The following is a 21840-nucleotide window of genomic DNA, read 5'->3' on the forward strand; positions in this document are numbered from 1 at the left end:
GGTGCTTAGACATCTGAACAGAGATACAGAAGTTGCAGGTTTGTGTCAGATTCTCAGGGCACACATCACAACTGGAGAGAGACTTAGCAAACCATTTGTCAACAGGTGATTCCAGAAGTCTTGGGACTCTCTCCAAAGAGGAAGAATGTATATGGATAGAAAGGAAAAAGTACAGTTTAAATAACTGAAGTATTTATTAAAGACTAGAATGTCCCAGAGAATGTGGTGAGTTATTTCTGATAGGCGCCTTATTTAACCCTCCAGTACCTTTCGTAGTTGTTTTATTGTTACCCCCACTTGCCTGATGAGGTGACGCAGATTTTGAGAGGTATCTTGACTAAAGTCACACAGCTAATAATTGTTAAGTCCTGGGCTCAAACTTATGTCTCACGATGCCAAGTTTGATGCTATTGTCCTGCACCCCAGCCTTGACGCTTCAGCATGTTGGGCATGCAGGATGACACCAACATTTAAGAAGAGGGCTAAGAAAAGAAGGTCTACAGAAGAAGGTATGGTTTAAGAGAAGATAGGTTCCTGAAAGTGATACGCATGTGGTCACAGTGAAGGGACGGTGACTTCAGTAGAGCAGTTTCAGAGCACAGTGAAGGCTGGTTTGAGTGGTCCGATGCATGAGGGGAGGAGGAAGACATGAAGTCCATGAATGGTACTGCTGTGTTCAAGGAGGTGATGAGGGCTAGGAGAGAGCATGCAGCCTTGGGAGGTACAAGGGCATTTATGAGTGGTCAGGGCTTATATAGAGAGCTGCGTCGGGGGGTCCATGCACTTAGATCTCGAAGAGGAGCAGTGTGGGACCACTAGGCTTGTGAGTGCTCAGGGTAACTTCATGAATGTAGAAAGGCAATTCTGGGTGCAAGCTTGCTCTGAAGCCTTTTAAGTTGTAATCAGTCTACTGTCTGTTCAGTTGTGATCCCTTACAAGAAGTGGTTTCTGAAAGTTATTTGAGATAATCTGTCAAGATACACAGACCCTGGACTATTTTTTGAGCAGACGTCTTGTAGCACATCAGTATGAGGTCATATGGTACGAATGGTCACTGTTAGAGAATGACATCACGAATTAGTGCTTGTCTAAAATGTTCTAACTTGGTTACTCTACAGTTATTTTCATCCATCTCACGTACTGTGGGTCATGTTTTCTGTCCTGTGTTTCAATCTCTACTGTTAATTTTGTTTCGAGATTAGGAAAGGGCTTTAGACCTCTCTAAAAGCGCATTACTTATCAGCATGTCCTGATTTTTGACAGATTCATGTGTTTCTTCAACCTTTTAAAATACATTCACAACAGTAGTAATTTATTTTGGGGATTGGGGTTGTATCTAAACCTCACTATCTGACACAGAATTATAAAATTATAATATAATAATAATATTATAAAATTATAAAATTCACTTCCAAAATTTTGGTCTTTTAAAAATTGCTCAAAGCATTTACTATCATTTTTTTTAAAGATTTTATTTATTTATTTGACAGAAATAGAGACAGCCAGTGAGAGAGGGAATACAAGCAGGGGGGGTGGGAGAGGAAGAAGCGGGCTCATAGCGGAGGAGCCTGATGTGGGGCTTGATCCCATAACGCCGGGATCATGCCCTGAGCCGAAGGCAGACGCTTAACCGCTGTGCCACCCAGGCGCCCCTAATATCATTTTTTTAAAAATGTAGATTGCGAGTTGATTACAGTGCAATGTATTGAGCTGGAGATATTTCATGTATTGAGGTGCATTTTTGTTATTTCCCCATTCTTGTCTCCTTTTTGACACAGGATTACTCTCCTGGGGAGAATCATTGTGCTTCATTCTCTCTGTAACTCCTTGAGGTACCCAGAGATGACTAAACTGTACACACTTTATCTGGTTTTAACATCCTAGTCCTGCCTAGCCCTGTGAAAGGTTTCAGAAGCCAGTCAGTCTATAACCACTTGGTAAGGCTAAATGGTGACACCCTACCCACACCCCCGGACACACACACCCTGTTCCCAGAGAGTTAAGGCATATGGGAATTGTCATGGTGGCATGTGTGTTTAATCCTAGGGGAGGAGTCTAGTCATGACTAAATAAAATGTTACTATTGATTACTACTCAAGAAGACTGCTTTTATGCCATGTATTTGGCTAAGCCCTGGGGACATACTAGCAAGTAAATAGATGCAGTCTCTTTTCTTGAGGAGCTTACAGTCTAGGGAAAAAGCAATCTCCTTCAAGCAATAGAATAGAAAGGTAAACCAAGCTGAACAGCAAGTAGGATATGTATTCCTCATTTGTTAGTGAACACATATTTATTGACTAACTCCTGTGGGCAAGGCATCCTGATGAAGAGTGAATATAGCAATAAGCAAGAGTGGCACAGATCTTGTCAGGAAGGAACCTTGTCACATAGGTTGTTGAGTGATACTCTTGATATTTTGTATTATTTTAGTAAATTCCATATCTTTAAAATTCATAACACTTATTTGACCCAGAAGTTGGCAAAGTATATAAACTTTAAGATCGACTCTCTTCAAAAACATATAAAATTTAAATATGACAGCAGGTTTTAGCTCTCCAAGTGTACTTCCTCGTCACATTCGTTTTTCCTAGTCAGTAACAGTTAATAGTAAGCAGTATAACTGGCTATAACTGATATGATTATCTTCATATATTCTATAACATCTTTTACAGTTATTGCCAGTTTTCGAGGAACTGTCCCGTATGGCCTGTCATTGGAAATTGGAGATACAGTTCAGATCCTGGAGAAGTGTGATGGTAAGTGGGCTCGTGATGATTGTTTGAGGTTGTATAACCAACCTCCTCACCATTGGACGGCTCATAATGTTTACAAATTCTGTCCTTCTATTAATTTGTGGGGTTTTTCCAGTGGTCACCGTGAACTGGTTTTGACAAAACTTGTTTTTTGCATACTCAATGTTTGCTTATGGAAAAGCATCATTTGCTGTTTTTAAGCTGGTATAGTTTTCCTAATATTATTTCCTTATATTCACTAGATGCCAACATAGTAAGCGTTAGAGGCTACCGTATTTGTGGGAGTTCATGACTCAGTGCCAAGTAGGTCCCTCAGGACAGGAGGAAAGAGAGATCCAGAGCAGAAGTGGCTTCTCCAAGGTTAGGTAATCAGATGCCTTGGGGAGGACTCCTGCCAAGGCCAGCTCTGCTCTAGGCCTGTAGTCTTCTTCCCTGCCACCCCCAAACTTGAACTAAAGCTATTCAATGCATATGAAGTATTAGTGGAATATGTTGTAAGTATTTTATGATTATTAATCTATGCAGCATGTAACTCATTAAATCAAGATACTTAATATGTTGTCAAATATTTCCATTCCTGTTTCATAAAACATCCTTAAGCTTTCTTATTTAAAAAGATCCCAGTTGAAATGATTACTCTTTTTTTTCTCATTAATGAGATGACCACATTTTAAAGCCCTATCAGTATATCCAAAACTTCCCATTTTCCTCCTGAAATGTTGTTCTTAATAGGAATTTATAATATGATAACATACTGTCACATCAAGAGTCATTAAACTGTGTTCCTCCAAACAGAGCTGTTAAATTTACTTAGAACCTCACATTAAATGGTGGTGATACATGGACATTTATTCTGTCTACTGTAAATGATATCTTTAAAAATATAACGAGGTCTTCCATGTTATTGCCAGATGTATTTTATCTATATTTTGTATACAGTAAAAATAAAATCTGTTTTGAATTGGTACATGAAGTAGGCTCCATAAGTAATGGAAGCTGTTTTGTAACCCAAAAACCTTTCTCTGCAATATAATTGGACAGAGACCTCTCTATGAGACTTTTGCAGTTCTCAAAAAGTTTTGGTTTCTGTTTAAATAATTATTTATGAATGGATATATTTCTTGGATGTGTCTTTAAGGGATCATATTAATCCCGAGATAGACAGTTTCTGCTCAATTCATTTTGCTTTCTTCAGACTGATTTTTAAAGCTGTTAGGAATGGCATTTTATAATATAAGGAACAAAATATATTTAAATATTTATATTTAATATATAAATTTTATATAAATATATAAATTTTATATGAACATATTATATAAATGTTTAATATTTAAATACAATGTTCAAATATTTCTTTTTAAAAATTCAATTAATCAAAAAAGTCCAGTTCAACAATATAGTTGTTACATGGTAAAGTAATTTCTTACCAATAAACAATGGTTTCATGCTTGAAGAAACTACAAGTTGAAAATAATACATTTATGGGGGATATATATTTACCATACATTTTCATATATATATATATATATATATATATATATACCTTACACTTGTTTTAAATGATAAAAAGATACATTTGTCTTTCAGGATAGTGCTGTAAAATATTGATTCAGAGTTGCTTGGAGGTTTAGTCATAGGCTTTCTACAGAAGAAAAGTTAGGGTGAGCTCAGGTGGTAGGACATTTTGCTGATAAGAGTACCCATCACTTTTCTTGATGGATGATACCAGATTTCCCTTTTTTATGCTATCAGACTGATCCTAACCCTAGATGATGGGCTCAAGGATGTGCAAATTTACTCGATGACTGTTGGCTCATCCCTAACTATACTCTGGTGATAGGGTCTGGGCCTTATAGTCAGGCGCAGAGAAATTGGAAACATATTAAGTCTTGCGTAGATTCTTGAATTTCCCTGAGACATAATGTAGCCTTTTATAAAATGTGGAGAAACTATGCTCACTTAAATTAACTTGACCAAAATAAAATAATCTGATAAGTAGAAAAGCCAGAATTTAAGCCCAGTGCTCTGATTCCAAGCCCTGTACTTGCATTATGCATGTTTCTATTTTTCATGTAAATTTCCATTACGATTTTTTAAGCAGTTTATTAATAGAATACTTAAACTAGTAGTCACTTGAGTTATAGTCTAGCCCAATCCCACTCCCATCTTGTTCATACACAGAATATTTATTTGTAGGGTAAAATTCCATCAGTAAAGGACAGATTTATTTGTAATCATTTCTTTTCTTTAAAATATTACAGTGGTTTATCAAAATAATGACCATGATTATTTCTCCACAGGCTGGTACAGAGGATTTGCCTTAAAAAACCCAAATGTCAAGGTAATAAAAAATATTACTTGTAATCATAACTATGGGATTTTTTAAAAAAGTTATTTTATTTCATTTTACAACTGAAATTACAGTTGGGACTCTTAGTTGAAATGCCAAATGGCAATACAGATTTTCATAATTTTGGAAATTCCTTTGAACTGGGATTATCATTGAGACATACTACTCAAATGATAATCCTACATAGCTCTTACAGTTTGTATGGGGAAGACCTTAATAAGCTCATTATAGATAAACAAAATCTTTTTGAAGTGTTAGTTTAGCAGAGAGTGAAATTAAAATTCAAGCAGGGGAAATAGATATTCCAAAAGAAAAATTGAATAGAGGTATTTAATCTTCGAGTTTTCTGTGATATCATGTAAAAGAGTGGTGTGGAGAAACACATTGATTTCAGCAGCTTAGTAAGATTCCCTTTTGGGTTTGGGCAGGTGAAACATGGGGAAACCATCTTATAAAGGTCTCCCTGTTCTTACCATTCCAGGCAGAAACTAAGACTCATTATCATGTATATGTGTATATACATCCTCAGGAATTACAGTAGGAAGTAGTATGATTTTTGTGTTACCTTTCATTTGTATACTTTATGACTTTGACACTCATCCTTACTATTTATTATCTGTGTTTGTCTACTTTATTCTAATCTCTCCAACTGTCATCCGTACTTCCCACATTCTGTGTTATTCTCTTCCGTGTCATGTTCATTTTTTGGTTTAATTCTGGCTTTAGTAGGATTGTAGATAAGACATTGTATCATTTCTTATTCTCAGAATACACTGCAAGTAATCTAAATTCTTCTGCCTGCCTTTTTGCTTAAATATACCTTTTTCTGGATCATCCAGCTATGTTTAATAACTGTATTTCATTTATTTTTGGTCATTCTAAAGGAGAGCCTGAGGGACAAAAGAGTGTAGAAATTAAAATTTTTAAAATACTTTAGCCCTCATTTAAAGTTATTTTTGGACATCTGCAAGGCACATGCAAATGTAGCTTCAGTATTTAATTATTCATTTAGAATACTTCTGAAAAAAATATATTAGGGCTTATTTCTGCCACTCTTCTAACCTCAAGTTCTGACTTCTTCTCATTAATTATAATTACTCTGTTTGTTAATTCTACTTTATTGAGTTAAATTTTGAAGAAAACAATATATTTTTTAACGTGTGTCTCTTTACTACTGTCGTATGTACAGGATTTGCTTATTAAATTTTATGTTATCCTTGGATCCACAATGGTGATAATGTATTCAAATGACATTTGCTTTCCTAAATATTTAATTGAATTTGTCATTTGATGATATATCAGAAATCATTCAGAGGATATTGTCATTTAATGGACAATAAAATTGATGCTAATTTTTTTTATGTTGTTTCTTTCAACTTCCCGTTTAGAACAAAGGAACAATTTCCTTCTCCTGTCTTTTCTGTACAATAAAAAGCTTTAAGCTAGCATGCTGTCTTTTGTTTAATTTTTGTTCCATCAGAATGCAGCCTGGTGATTAATTGCTGCTGTGTTTTCATCAAAGATCTTCCGTAACACATAATATATGTTTTGTCTTCCAATTCATAGTGGTGTTTGTGTGTGTGTGTGTGTGTGTGTATTTTAAAAGAGACACGAGTGTTTTAGGGAGAAGAAAAGGAGCAACTACCAAAACAAACAAAAACTAATACAATATTAAAAAACTATGCAGTATTTTAAAAATTCTTATTCAGTGTAACATGCTTTCTGTTCTGTGCAGAATTCCTGAAAATTTAAAAATTTTCTGTTTTATAAGGAATATACTTTTGAGTGGGATTTAATTTTTTTTTAAATTCTATTTACTTTAGAGAATCCCTGAATTTGTAAACTAGTGCATGGTAGGCGTAAAAAGAAGGGATCCAGGGTTGTGATCGGTGTTGTTCTTCCCTGTTCCTGGTACTGTTATGGTTGTATGACTGTATTTTATACGTATGACTGTTGAAAGCACCCCTGCCTTATCAGTCAGCTAGCACCATAACCTCCTGTTTTCTCCCACAGGGTATCTTTCCTTCCAGCTACGTTCACTTGAAAAATGCCTGTGTGAAGAACAAAGGGTAAGAAACGAGTTTTATTAATAGTGAGAGGATTTTCACGGAACCATTGCTTATTTGAGAATTTGAAAGGCTTAGTAATTGTCTTGACAAATGAACTCTGGGAGCTCATGCCATCGTCTGCGTGGTTTGATAAAGGTGGATTACACTAAGGCGGTTGGTGGAGAAAATGTGATACCTTCTGTCTGCGTGTGCTGGACTAGAGGAGAACCTGGGGCATCAGAGGTCTCTCATTGTCCACCAATCATGGAAGCAGCCTAATCTGAAGCAGAAGGAGTTGGTTCTTTTTGGTTTCCTGCTATGTAGAGAAGCATGGCAGTCGACCCATGGAGTGCTGAGTCATGTCTCAAACCCCAGGAATTTCCTAGATTTACCACTGATTATAAGCAGCCAAGTCTGACTGTTTTTTCCTAATTGGGGATCATACCATATCCTTGTGTGACCACTTCACAAAGCCGCCCTTCTGTTTTAGGGAATGGCATTTCTGTTCTTTGTTTGATTGAGCTCATTGATCACCTAAGATTTCTCATACATTTTAGAAGTTTTTCCAGTCTATTTCCAAAAGGCCTTGAAGTTGCTGTCAGGATAACAGATCATTCAAATAAAACACCATAGTATAAAACAGTAGAACTTGCTCATTTTAAATGGTTATCATGAGCAGATCATTCATTGTAAGTGGGCCGTGGATTTGGACCCAAATGTTAGCTGCCAGTGTCACAAGGAATACACACTGGACCATTGAATGATTGTCATTTTATGACCAAAAAAAGTGCAGCTTCAGCCATAAAAATTACATTTGTCTTCAAATAGAAAAAATAGCAGTTTATTTGAATTACTAAAGCGCTTTTTAAATCCTAGTAAATGAGATCTTCAAACTTGAGTTTTACCAAAAAAGTTCCAAGGATGCTATTTAAATGGATGATTCTTATATCCACTCTCTATAAAGGTAAAGTATTAATCTTAGTTCATTGAAATAACTTCTGCAGGTGGGTGAGAGTCTATGGTATAAAAACCCTGAGAGTTACCTACATGGATAAAACTCTAGGAGATCTTTATACTGTATATCACCCCCCCCACACACACACACACACACTACTTTAAACAATATTACGATCATTAGTCGTAGCAGAAGTAATTATTTAAAATAGTAGATTAAAAACATGATTCTAATATGAATAATTACCACTGTTGAAGGTTGTGCAGCTGTAACCCACCAGGAATGAGTCAAGTAGAGTTATCAGTCCTGCAGTTCTCCTACCAGGTCACTCTGACACTGTCCAGCTCCCCTCAAGTAAACCAGAGGAAACTCTAGAAGATACTTAGGCCATAGGCTCCCTCTTTGTTCTGACCTTTCTGCTCCAGTGATCTGTGCTAGACAGTGTGGAAACCCCAAGGTCTCTACCCTGACCTTCAAAGTGTTCACCTGGATAGACCCGTGCAACCAGTTCTCTTTGCTGCCTGTGCTCCAAGCCCAGCCCTACCCCTTTGACTCTGCAGAGCAAAGGACGTCTCGGCCCCCACCGTACCCCTGAGCAAGGGAATAGAGGGTGCTAGCAAAGATGATGTCAAGCATCATTCCACCCAGTGGAAGTCCTCCCTCTCAAAGCAGATTGGGGTGGGTCATTATCAAAACAAGTGCCTTCTTTTAGTTATTTATTTTTGTCCTAGGCAGTAACTGGTGTGTATCTGGCCCCGTCCTTGAGCCCGAGGAAGTTTAAATAAGGCTAAAGATGTCTCAAACTTTAGTTGTTTTAGTTTGAAACTTGGTTGTGGGTTCCCCATGTGACACAGGGCATCATGAACATTAAGTAGCAGGAGAACGTTGAGGATAGAACCCAAATTTATCTTCTTAAAAAGAAAAAAAATATTGGAATTGATTGAGACCCCAGATTCTAGGACTATGAACTGGAAGAAAAACTTGAGCCTGAAAACGTTTGAGAACACATATTACCAGGAGATTCCATTCCCAAGGAGGAACTTCTTTGGGGTTTTGATGTTAAACTCTCTTATTTTAAGATCGGCAGCCTGATGGCCCACCAGGATGAAGTAGCTGCAAAGTATATCTCAGAATAACTGAACAAAATGCGATTTCAGGGACCACCACTTACAGCTGTTTGAACATTGACTTTGGTTTTGGTGTGATTAGGAGGAAACAGCTGCCTCACGGAAAATGGCGATTTTGTTAAAGCTTCTTAAAAATTTACTTTTTGGTTGAACAAACCCCAAATCAACTTCTCACAGATTGAATTGCGTTTTTGTTCGTTCCTGGGTCTTCAGAGCATTGGAGGGCTGATGGGGGTCCTTAAATTAAATTATGGTTTATGAACAACGAGGCCACTTCTGTAGTGTTTAATTGCTGCTTGAGGTCGTGCCACTTTTTAAATGTTAAGTAGGTTGTGGAGTTGTCCTGGCAATTCATTGTTCCCTTCTTGACCTTACATCTGATCATTTTATAATCTCTGTCTCCAAATATTCATCATTTAAATTGCAGCAGCTGCTTCAAAAGCAAAATCAAGGCGTTACCGTTTGAACATGTCACACGTAGACTTGATAAAGGTTCTGTGTATGTCGCAGTTCACATTCTACTGTTTACTTTTATTTCTAGTTTTAAATCCCACTTTTACATTTTCAGCTGTGTTTAAGCTCTAGAAAGAAGGGAAATAGTCACAGAGCAAGTATTTCAGCAGCACTCTGAAATGAGGAAATGAGGCTCTGTTGGTGAAGATTTTAGTTCTCTTACTTGCTGTCAAGAAGACTTTACAAAAGACAATTATACACCCTTTGGATAGAACATCACAAAAGAACTACAGAGCAATTATTAGCCTCATGCTAAGAAGTAATTTTCCCTTGATCATCTAGACAACCTGGTTCGGTGTCTAAAATGCTGTTACCTTGTACATATTAGATGTTGTCCTCGAAAAAATGCATACTCAAATGTTAAGAAAATAATTCCCATCAAATAGCTGGTAGCATTCTTTTCAGAAGCTGTAGTGATAATAGCCACTTCAGAATTTTAACCTGCACACAAACTGAAAAGAATTTGAAAAAAGAAATTCCAGATGAGGAAAAAGGTTGTTGTACGTCAAAGATCGACACGAAGATAAAGGAAATCTGGGTTTTCTTTTTGTCCAGAGCTTCATGTATCCCTTCAATGTCAGGACCACTTACATACCCTAGGAGGTGTTCGTATGAATGTTTTCCAAGTGTAGTGTTTCACTTTAAGAGAAGAAACAGGAAGGATATATGACCCTGATCGTAGAGAGGAACATTGCGCAATGGATATTCAAACATCTGTGATAGCAAATCTTTTAAGTTCGATGATGCATGATAACATTACTAATATACTAATCGTTTTTCATGGTCCCATTTACAAATAATAAAAGTGAAGTGTTAATAAGATCAAGTGAGTGTTTAATCTGTACCTCAGTGTCTAGGTGCTTCTAACACTGAAGTTGGTTTGGATGTTTGCAGCCATAATATCCTGATCATTGAACAAGTTTGTTACTCCCCTTGAGTCCTACGGTCATAGCGCTTGAAAAGCAAAAGCTCTCTCAGTTTATGCAGGCTCGGTGACCTCATGTTACATGAAGGCTTTTGGGCTTGGGAGGTTAAATGAGTTGTTCTTAAGTGGTCACGTTGTGGCTGGAGCAGAAGTCTTCTGATATTGCTGCTTCTCACCACACTCCTCAAACTTGGTGCGGATGAAGTGGCTGGTCCTTTTGGTATTGTACTGCCATGACCCACATAACATTCCTCACACAGGTCTCTCATCAGATCCTCATTACTGGCTGCAGAACCCAAAATAAGAGGCAGTTTCCTTTCCCACTTTTATCTTTAAAAGAAAATTGTTATCTATGATAATTGCATATGTAGACTTTGTTTTTCTCTTTTAATTTCACAGACAATTTGAAATGGTTATTCCCACTGAAGACTCCGTTATAACAGAAATGACATCAACATTAAGAGACTGGGGAACCATGTGGAAACAGCTCTATGTGGTAAGTAACTTTTTAATGGCATAACTTTTTGGATAGAGAATTATTTTAAGAAATATTTGAATAGGAGTCAGCATCGACTAGTAGTTGAGCACGTGCTTTAAGGCACTAGTGCTCCCAGAAATCAGAGATACAGAGCCTAATAAGACTTGTACTCTGTGTGTGTCATAGTCTTGTACTCCGTGTGTCCACTAAGAATGGGCTTTGTGAGTTCTTTTTCGAGCTGTAGGAATGTAAAAGATGATTTTTCTGGCATCTCATCAATTAGAATGGTTTACATGGAACTAGTTGGTGTCAGGCTTTCTGGGTATTTTTAATTTTCAAGGAGAAAGAAATTTATTTTGAGTGCGTTGGAGTATTGGTGATATTTTATTCTAACTTTCTGTAAATGATTCAAATGTACTGAAAATGATAGACTTGTTAGTCCTAATGAACAAGAATATTTTAAATATACAAAAGAAAGGAATGTTTCTTAAAAAAAAAATAGGAAGGGGGTCAGGTCAATGTTTGGAGAGTACGTTTTTATGTACTTCTTTGCCTATTACAACAAATTATACTTATTGAGTGCTTACTGTGTCACAAACCCTGGGGAAGTACTCTGTATGCAATGTCTCATTGAATCCATACAGCCACTCAAGGAGATGATGACCAGGAACATCCCCAGCTTACGAACGAGGAACATGAGACAGAGTGAAGTACTTCCTATGACCCACATGGTGGGAAAATGGCGGGGCTGGGATTCTGATGGGAATCTAGTGCCCTCACTTTGGCTCTCTCAATATGCACAAATTTGGGGGTGGTGAAGTTTTGAGGAAGGTGAATGCTATTTCTCCTTTTATTTTCAAAGACATTTATAGAACAGCTTAATCATTTGAAGGGATGCGTTCAAAATACAAAGGTGTGCTTAACCTGACAAAACGATTTGAAACAGCTTGTCAAAGAGAAAATCCAAAATTAGTGAAGGACATCGGCACAGAATGAGAGTTTTCATTGTCTCTTACATACAAAATGCAATAGGCTATTTCATCGAGGCAAGAAAAATCTCAAAAATAAAACGTTTTTGATGTTGGATTTCTCTGACCATGCCCTTCTGGAGCTGGTGGCTTTAGGACTCGCTACTAAAATCCACAAGACAGTCTTAGATGAAATGCCAGTCTGCGCCTTGCTGGCGTGAGGTAAGTGCAAAGTCAAGATAACTGAACTCAACGGGTCTGTGCTGAGAGGCTACGAAGGAAATGCAGATCTCCTTTTCAGATTTTTGAAAAAATTTATATTAGGAAGAGTATAAAATCCAAGTATTATTTCACTTAAAATAACATTGTGCATTACATTAACGTGGAAATGAACCTATTGGAAGTGTTCACATCATTGCATCTTAAATACCCAACAGAAGAGTTGTAAAAATAATGGCAGTGTAAGTGTCATCCATTAGCCGAGCTGGAACACTAGCACTTTACCTTTTTATGTGGCAGCTTGTGGGGAACAAAGTTGAATTCCTCTTGATTCTGCCTTACCCGGCTATTTTTACCTGCTTTCCAGGTTGCGAACATCTATTTTGGTTTGAAAATCTATGTGTTGTAAGTTCTAGGAGTAACGTTTCCACCTCCTGATGTCCTGAGTAATGGACACAGAGAAAGAATTATTTAAAAGTTCCCCTGGATCCTGGCATGGTAGTCAGTTACGTTAGGGACAAATGTGAAGTTGAACCTGGAGATGACAGAGTTTCGACCTTGAAAATGAGGCTGATGTGGCTGCGTTGGACCTTTTGTTGGCTGGGTTCTCTTTTTCCTTATACAGGTGTTTTGAGCCTGGTGTTTTGATTCAAGTTCATCCTTGTTCTTTTCCAGTGGTTTTAAGATGCCTGACTTCTCCACTGGCAGATGTTTCATGAGGATAATAATACCTTGTAAATTGTAAGCAGTTTACGAGATACACTTGATATAAGTAGAACATTTAGCTTAAAAGCTCATGGTAAATACTTGAGAAATGCTAGTTGCTCTTTTTCAATCATTGGTAAGAGCCTAAATAACGTTCTTTAATAAAATACCAGTAATATTACCACAAAAAGCTTAGGAGAAATATAGCAGCCATCTTTTACTAAGTACTTCTGTGCAGGCCTTTGGCTGGATATTTTATATCTTTCTTCCCTGGGGCTCTGCCAGATTGTTTTTATTCTCAAATCTTTAGCAGAGATAACCTCTTCGGGGTCCCACGCTAAGTGGTGGAGCCTGAGTCTGAAGGTACATCTGCTGCTGCAAAACCTGGGCCGTTTTCGTTTTGAGGCAAATGAACACTTACCCATTCTCCAGAACACAAATGCTCACAAGTAACTTTTTGCTACGTTTCCGACATAACGCAGGAACTTTCATTTACTGTTTTATTCCAAGTGTTGAGTCTTGTACCCTATCCTTTTCATTTAATGGTAAACCAAGAACATTTTTCATATTTCTGAATAGTCTTCATAACTGTCCAGTGTTTAAAATCCAGTTTTTCAAGACTCATTGTTTTATGACCAGCTGGCAGACCAGACCCCATATGTACTACTTTCCCATCAGGAGGGCGGGTGTGCTGGTCAGGGCTGCAGGTTCCTGCGTCCCCCTCCCTAAAGGGAAAGCACACCAGCTGGTTCGCATTTTTATGAAAGATCCGGCTTCCTTCTCATCGTAGTGCTCTCTTCAGCTTAAGTACTAGAGATGAGATCATTAGAAAATCAAGTCTGTCCTGCCACACAACTGCAAAACACCATCCACAGTAGCAGGACCGATGACTTGCACACGGGGACAGTCAGTTCAACAGAGCTGGCTCTCCATTTTGCATCCAAAGACTCGACTTACTTTGTATCTTCCCTCTGTAATTTCTTTGACTCTCGTGGACCTTTCCACTGACCACTGACTTCCTCAAGTTTTTCTTGATCGTCCCTTAGTGTTTCACATGACTTAAACAGAATCCACCTCTCAGGATCCACAGAATGACCTCCTGTAAACCAAGGTATCTCTTCATTCTCCAGCTGCTGGCACTACCCAAGGGAGACACCGTGTCTGTGGTTGGGGGCTTCCGTCCAGCGGAGAACACAGACACTAAGCGGTGAATTACCAGAGTATTGCATTACATTGCGCCTGCGGGGACTTGTATGGGAGCGTATAACATGAGTCAAGAGTGAGAAGTAATAGAAGAACAAGCTCAGTAGAGTGCCTTAAATGTCGAGAGCACAAATATTTACATCTCAGAGCAACTGGGATGTGTCATGGAGAATGCTTTGCTGTTCAGCCAGCACATTTGTCTCACCTGCACAGGACATTAAAACACTCCAAGTCACCAAGTCTTGATAAAGTAGAAGACATATCATGACTTTAAAATTAAAAAAAAAAAAATGTCTTCTGACTGCGCCTCTTTCCCCATCACACAGAACTTCTGCTACTTCTGGCAGTTTATCACTGCAGAGGGCTCCCGATGTATGATAATCTCAATCCTTTCATATCACTGTTCCTGTCCTCTACTAATATTCTAGTAGAAAGTAAAAGCATAGTTTCTGGTTAAGAAAGATGGAGGGTAGATACTTCGAAATGGTTTTGTCCTCCATGTCTCCGGGTAAGAGGTACAGGCTAGCTTTTGGTAAAGACACATTAGTAGAGGGCTTGTTCTGGACCAAGTCCATAGCAGGAGCGTTATTAGTAACAGCTGACATTTAGGTGATTTTTATTCTAGGCCAGGCATTATTCTAACAGTTTTGGTATATTAACTCATCAATCTTGACAGTGACCCTATCAGGTAGTTATTTTAATATCCATTCTACAGATAAGAAAATATGCACAAAGAGGTTAATAAATTGCCAGAGGTTTTTCAGCCAGTAAATGGCAAACTTGGAATGCAGATCGCGTAGTCAGGCTCCCAAGTCTGTGTTCTTCATCACTGTGCTGTTTTGCTCTCTTCACAAACCTTGTCTCCAGTCCACAAAACAACCTTACAGGAAGGTAGTAATGTGTTTAACAGATGACAGAAGTCATTCGCCAAGCCTGTAAAACGAGTAAGTAGCAAAAGCAGGATTTGAAGCCAGGAGTTTAACCCATCTTCCTTACATTAAGTCACCTTGCTTGACGAATTTCCCAGGAGAATATTGAATCTACGTGAATATTTAACAAGAAAGAAATCAGTGTTGGTTGCTAGAAGTCTGAACAGTGACCAGAGAATAGCAATAGTGAATGAATTTGAGAGCCCTCTGCGTGCCCAGCTTATGATAGGAAAAACAGTAAAGCATTAAGACCAACATGCAAGAAATAATTAGAAAACAACATTTGCCATTGAATTGGCCTTAATTGTATGCAGCCACTGTCGAGAGAAGAGAGAAAAGTATGTGGGTGAGAGTTACCAGGGAAGATTCTTGACAGAGGTGGAATTCAGATGGAGCCTTGAAGAACATAGAATTTGGATGGAGCTTAAGAGAGGAGGATTTGAGGTGAAAGAGGAGGCCGAGTATGTAAGCTCCGGGTGTGGAGGCGAAGTGAGGACTCTGGGGGGAGTCTGAGAAGTGCAGTTGGATTCTTGGAGAGCAGTGTTGTGAAACTGGATGAGAGCGTATAGAGTAGTGGGTGTATGTGAGAGCACGAGGGGAGAGGGACCCCTTAACAGAGAATCTGCCCACAGAGTGGCAAGCACGTGGAGGGTAAGCTGGACTGGTCCTTCCCTTTCCTGCGTGGTTTCTTCGCAACTCACTCTGGGGACTGACCACCGATTCCACATCTGTGTACTTCCCAGAGAAATGAAGGCGATCTCTTCCACCGGCTGTGGCACATCATGAATGAAATCCTGGATCTGCGGCGGCAGGTGCTCGTGGGCCATCTGACCCATGACCGGATGAAGGATGTGAAGCGTCACATTACTGCCCGCCTGGACTGGGGCAATGAGTGAGTACCATCCACTGTGGGGGATGGGGCGAGTGTCACGCCCCGCCTAGACTGGGCCAATGAGTGAGTACCATCCACGGGGGGGGGGGGGGGGGGGGGAGTGTCACATTTTGCCTGGACTGGGCCAATGAGTGAGGACCATCCACTGTGGGGGGGGGGGCAGGGGGAGTGTCACGCCCCTCCTGGACTGGGCCAATGAGTAAGGACCATCCACTGTGGGGGGCGGGAGAGAGTGTCACTCCTCTCCTGGACTGGGCCAATGAGTAAGGACCATCCACTGTGGGGGGCGGGGGGGAGTGTCACTCTCCGCCTGTACTGGGGCAATGAGTGAGGACCATCCATCGCGGTGGTGGGGGTGGAGGGGGGGGTCTCTGGTGACAGATGCCACATAGGTGTGAGCCACCGCACAGTAATATCTCCAGAAAACACCAGATGGGGCTTTTTCAGTTTTATCCTTGTTGCGGCTTAGGGAAGACTGTCATTGATGGAACTGAGAACTGTATCCTCTGGGGCTGGTGAGGGCACCGGGATGTTGTTTGTTCTCTAGTGCACTGTGAGGTCAGACACTGTGCACATGCTCACAGAATATGAAATGTTTACAGGGATCAACCAGATAGGGCTTCTGCTAAATAGGTCTTATTTAAAAATAAGCTTTAGGTTTGGCGTGTGTATTTGCTTTTAATATATACCCCTTCCGTATCGTGGTACTATGTCACCAGACTAATCTGGAGGGAGACACTAATGCTAACACCAACTATTAAAAGCCTTAAAACAGGTGCACCGGTGGGACATTCATTATTGCCCTGATTCCGCCTGTGTGTATATATTGGCCCCTTTGAGGAGCTGCTTGGGAGAACTCAGTAAAAAGCAGACAAGATTTACTCTTACATAAAACTATGACTGATCTAAAATAACCACCAAGCACTTTAGTAAATCTCATCACTTAAAGCTCTGATCAAGGCTGATACTGTACTAAGAATGAATGCTAATATGGGGGTGAGAAATTAGAATAAGCTTTGACTATGATCCTAGGCTTGTTGCAAGAAGTTAAAAAGTCCCTCAAGGTCATGGTCATACCCTCCCTTCCTTTCCTCTTCCAAATCCCCATTGGCTATTTGGACATTCAGAGGATCTTAGGGCTATAGAATAAAAGAAAAGCCAGCGGAAAAGGAGAAAATGGCAGGACCTACACCACAGATAAATTTGCCTCTTACTGAATATGGTAAAACCAATTTGAAGCTAGAGCACTGCTTCCTCTGACCGCAGGAAGTTACTCTCTCAGAAGCCACTTTTGATTCTGCTGAGAGGTGACCTCTACCTATGAGCACATGGACCTACTGACACATTTGAAGCCTCATGCTCACCCCGAGTACTTCTGCTATTTTGTTGAATAAGATGTGCCATTCGTGCTTTTACAGATGAGCACTGTGGTAGCCCTAAATTGTTTACCTCTATGAGATTGATTCCTATAGGGAATAAAAAAACAAACAAAAACAAAAAACAAACAAACAAAAAAAACCAACCATAGGTGTAAAATGGCAACAGGACATTGGACTAGCAATGCTCTTTTTTAAGACAGGAGGTGAATTCCTGAGCCCTTCTTGACTTCACTTTCTTCACCTGTGGAAGGAGTACGTTGACCTGGAGGAGGTTCATGGGCCGTTTCAGCTCCAGGGCAGTATGAGCCCAAACACAGTCATTTCCTGAAAAAGAAAACATGGCAACCATTTGTATTGAGCCTCCAGTCTTGATCTGTGAGATGAGGCAGGCCAGGATCTCAAGGCTGTTTGAAAGGGACATGCTGTCTATCATGTGTTTCTTTTTCATTTTGAAAAAAAACCCTGAGTTTTCACTGAATTATATTGGCTCTTAGTCTTTATGCTGATACTCGTTAAAGACTAGTTTGTAAATAGGAAGAAAGTTGGAAGAAGTAGCTTATCAAAAATAGCTTGGAAATATAGAGCAGGCAGAATGATACTTTTTCAGTTTAGGAAGGAAGATGATGACAGAGAGAAAAACATTAATTATGACTGAATCATGACTCAGTTTTGACTCATGTAAGTTCTAGCTTGTACTTTGGGCAGTTCTGTGGCTAATTTATGGTAAGTTGGTAAAACATTGATGCATGAAAATGAACAATATAATTTATATAGCTCATCCTCAAATTCATGAATTTTCTGAGGTCTCATTCTGTTTTCTTTGACCGCTTACTTAAAATCAACTTACAGCACACAGATTGTGTGTTTACCAGATCCTTATAAGTATAAATCCATTTTCTTATTGAATAGTGCTAAATGGAAAGCAAATTCAGATAATTCTCTTGCATATTAAACTAGATCAGATTTTCCTGCAAGATTATCTGCCTGCATGTAGATCTCTGGATGACCATAAATTAAGTCTCAGGTTGTGTATCACACTGCTGAAGAGTGGTAAAGAGAAGCCTTCTGCATGCGGGAAGCTTGGGAGGAAAAGGAAGAGGAGCTATTCGTTTTGTTCTTTAGCAGAGCCTTGAAAAGAAGTATTCTCACCTGGAGGAGTCACGCAGAGTTAAAATAATGGTACCTGTTTCTGTTCCCCATAGAGTTCTGTGCTGTCCTTTGACCTTTCCTGCTAAGATCATACAGGAGAATCTGTTCATCCTTCTTTCCTGATGTCCCAGAGCAGTGCAGTGACTAAAAGGATAAAGAACTTACCCCTCCCCTCCCTGCTCTGGTTCCCTGTATTCTGAGAGCTCTCTTTGCATTTTCTCCTTTCTCACTTTGACTTATTTCTTCTTCCTGACTTAAAGCACTGCCCTGATCCTGTTCTGTGAGCTAGGAAAATCTCAAGCACTGGCAGAGTTATCCTAAGGATATACCTAGGAATGAACAAGACAAAATCGAAACAGAGGAAACTCTTCATACAGCTAGGACTCGGGAAGCTAGCAGACATGAACAATTGAAGTTTTAGGAGGGAGAGAGAGAGAGAGAGAGAGAGAGAGAGAGATTAATTTGCAAGTTAAAGGCTCCTGGGGCCCCAAAGCCGGGGAGGTTTCTGGACTTCACACCTGCTCCAGAACGTGTGCAGCTAGAGTTGGTCTTTACTCATTCTGCAGTGATGGAGACCAGTTGCCCATCATGTGTCTTTTCTTCCTTGTGCCATATGGCTGATGCTCTGACTTTTTAGGTCCAAATTCCCAAAGAAGGAATCTCATTGAAAGCCAAAATCCATTATTCCTGTTTGGACCGAGCATTTTCTACCAGCCACTCATAAGCTATTGGCCAGTTCATGGATTATTTGTCCTTAGGTTAGGTCCCTATCTGTGGGCCAGTCAGTTGTGGCTCAGGAAGGGGAGATGGTCAGATGACCAGACTGCCTCAGCAATTCCTCATGCGTCCCAGTGTAGGACAGCTTCTCATAGAAGGAACTGTGGATAAGGTCAGTGTCATGATTCATGTGTGGTTATATATCCTCTTTCCTTTGCTAAATAGTCTTTCCTCAACAATACTGACCAGGTGTCACATGATGTCTTACATTATAGTGCAGTGGTTCTCTCTTGGGAGGGGGCAGAGAATGGGGAACAGACACTATCAGAATCCCTGGTGAGGTGTACCAAGGGGGATGTATTAATCTGCTAGGGTTGCCACAACAGAATACCATGGAGTGGGTGGCTTAAACAACACATTTATTTTCTCACAGTTCTGGAAGCTAGAAGTCCATGATGAAAGTACCAGCAAATTCAGTTTTTTGGTGAGGGCTCTCTTGCTGGCTTGCAGACAGCCGCCTTCTTGCCGTGTCCTCACATGACCTTTCCTCTGTGCCTGCGTGGAGATCAAGAAATCTCTGGGGTCTATTCTTCTTCTTATAAGAACACCAGTTCTATTGGATTAGGGCCCCATGCTTATGACCTCACGTAACCTGTATTACCTTATTATAGTCCCTGTCTTCAAATATCGTCATGATGGGGTTGGCCATATTGGGCTTCTATGTAAACATTTTGAGAGGACACATTCAGTCCATAACAGGGAGACATGAATATTTTGAGAACAAATCACAGTAGTGTTTGCGATTTGAAAGTTCAACAAAAATAGAGAATGGGAGTGTGATTTTTAAGTTTTCTCAAAGAGAAACATAATTGAAAATTAAGAGCCTTATCATGTCAGAGACAACTACTGCCATTAAGAAAGTCACAGACGTGTAATCTTCTTAAGAACAATTGTCGGGGCGCCTGGGTGGCACAGCGGTTAAGCGTCTGACTTCGGCTCAGGGCGTGATCCTGGCGTTATGGGATCGAGCCCCACATCAGGCTCCTCCGCTATGAGCCTGCTTCTTCCTCTCCCACTCCCCCTGCTTGTGTTCCCTCTCTCGCTGGCTGTCTCTATCTCTGTCGAATAAATAAATAAAATCTTTAAAAAAAAAAAAAGAACAACTGTCGCTCAGGGTGGCTGGGTCAGTGCCCGGCTTGAAATAAGTGTCAAATTAATAAATTCTACTTATGAAACCTCTAATGAAGTTTGGAGGAGGGTCCAGAATTTTAGGATTTTTTTTTTAATATGCAAGTGAGAAAGCTGTGGTTTTATAACTGGAAATGCCATGGCAGAAGGCTTCTGTGTTAGAAAAGAATGTGAAAGGGACACAGAAAAAATTACCATCAGAGAATTATAGTGAGACCTGGAACGGGGTAACTGAGGGGAGTATGGGAGAGAAACAGTGTCTTGGCCTTGATCTACAGGGCATCACAAAGACATCGTGGCAAGTTTGGGGTGGTTCTGGAAGGTTCAGGAGATGAATAGAATGATACAACATTGATACCATTGTAGTCAAGTGGGCTCCCTGGAGTGGAGGATGTCACCAAGGTCACTAGAGGCGAAGTGGCAATTGCACTGATTTTCCTCTGTCTGTGGTAGGACCTCACAAATCAGTCCCACTGAGGCTGGATGTATAACCTTAGAACACTTCTCTGCACGGTAAGCCACATGTCAGTCATGTCAGTCTGACACAAGAGGTGAAACCGTTTCGCTGCCCCAGGCCTAAAACTGTGCTGCCTTAATTTCTCTCCCCTGCCATTCCTGAGTTTCTCCTAATGACTGACCCCAGAACTCTCTACGACTGAGGACTACACACGTGTTGCCAGGGATTCACATTAGAAATGTGTTCGCTGTGGATATAACTAGGTCTTTTAGTGGTAGGTCAAATCCTACAGGCCAAACTTCCCTCTTCTCAACTTTGATTTCTAGAATAAAATTACGTCTTGCTCTTATTTCTACCTCAGTCCAAAATGGAAGGGTTTCTGTGGTGATAGTTCTTGGGTCCTCCAGTGGCAGGGGCCCTCCACTCACAGTGCCTGCCCATCCCCTCAATTTACCTGCCTTTGTCATCTTTCTCAAGTTATGGCCAGTGTCCAGCCTAGTTATGTTGGCTACTCCAAATGTGGTAACCAGTTAATACAAGGCAGAAAATAGGAGTGAAAGAAGGATGCTGGGGGACATATCTAATTTCGAGGTGACACAGTAAAAATATTGATCTTTAATATAGTCTGTAGAAGTGACTTTTTCCCCAAACTTTTGCCACGTGTTTTCTAGACAACTGGGACTGGACCTGGTGCCTAGGAAAGAGTACGCAATGGTGGATCCGGAGGACATCAGCATTACCGAGCTCTACCGATTGGTAGGTACAAGAAACCTTGGCTCTCAGCCTCACTGCTAATTTTATGGTTTCCATGGCGCTCTTCATACTTGATTCATTTTGTAAGAACAGGATGTTCCAAGTTTAATTTGGAGCAAGTAAAAAGAATTG

The 21840-nt window shown here is 39.9% G+C and overlaps 1 protein-coding gene across 4 annotated transcripts in view; it reads left to right on the forward strand.

The window, feature by feature from the left end:
• Positions 1-21840, forward strand: part of DOCK4 (dedicator of cytokinesis 4) — a 409713-nt gene that overhangs the window by 177532 nt on the left and 210341 nt on the right. For all 4 annotated transcript variants that reach the window (XM_045792824.2, XM_045792826.2, XM_045792825.2 and 1 more), the window contains exons 2-7: positions 2673-2756; positions 5054-5094; positions 7117-7172; positions 11071-11167; positions 15917-16065; positions 21627-21711. In XM_045792824.2, coding sequence (XP_045648780.1) covers positions 2673-2756; positions 5054-5094; positions 7117-7172; positions 11071-11167; positions 15917-16065; positions 21627-21711 — 512 coding nt within the window. The remainder of the gene's footprint in view (positions 1-2672; positions 2757-5053; positions 5095-7116; positions 7173-11070; positions 11168-15916; positions 16066-21626; positions 21712-21840) is intronic.

This window comes from Ursus americanus, chromosome 3 (assembly GCF_024610735.1).
Source record: "Ursus americanus isolate L20-20 chromosome 3, mUrsAme1.1.p, whole genome shotgun sequence".
Classification (NCBI taxonomy): Eukaryota; Metazoa; Chordata; class Mammalia; order Carnivora; family Ursidae; genus Ursus; species Ursus americanus.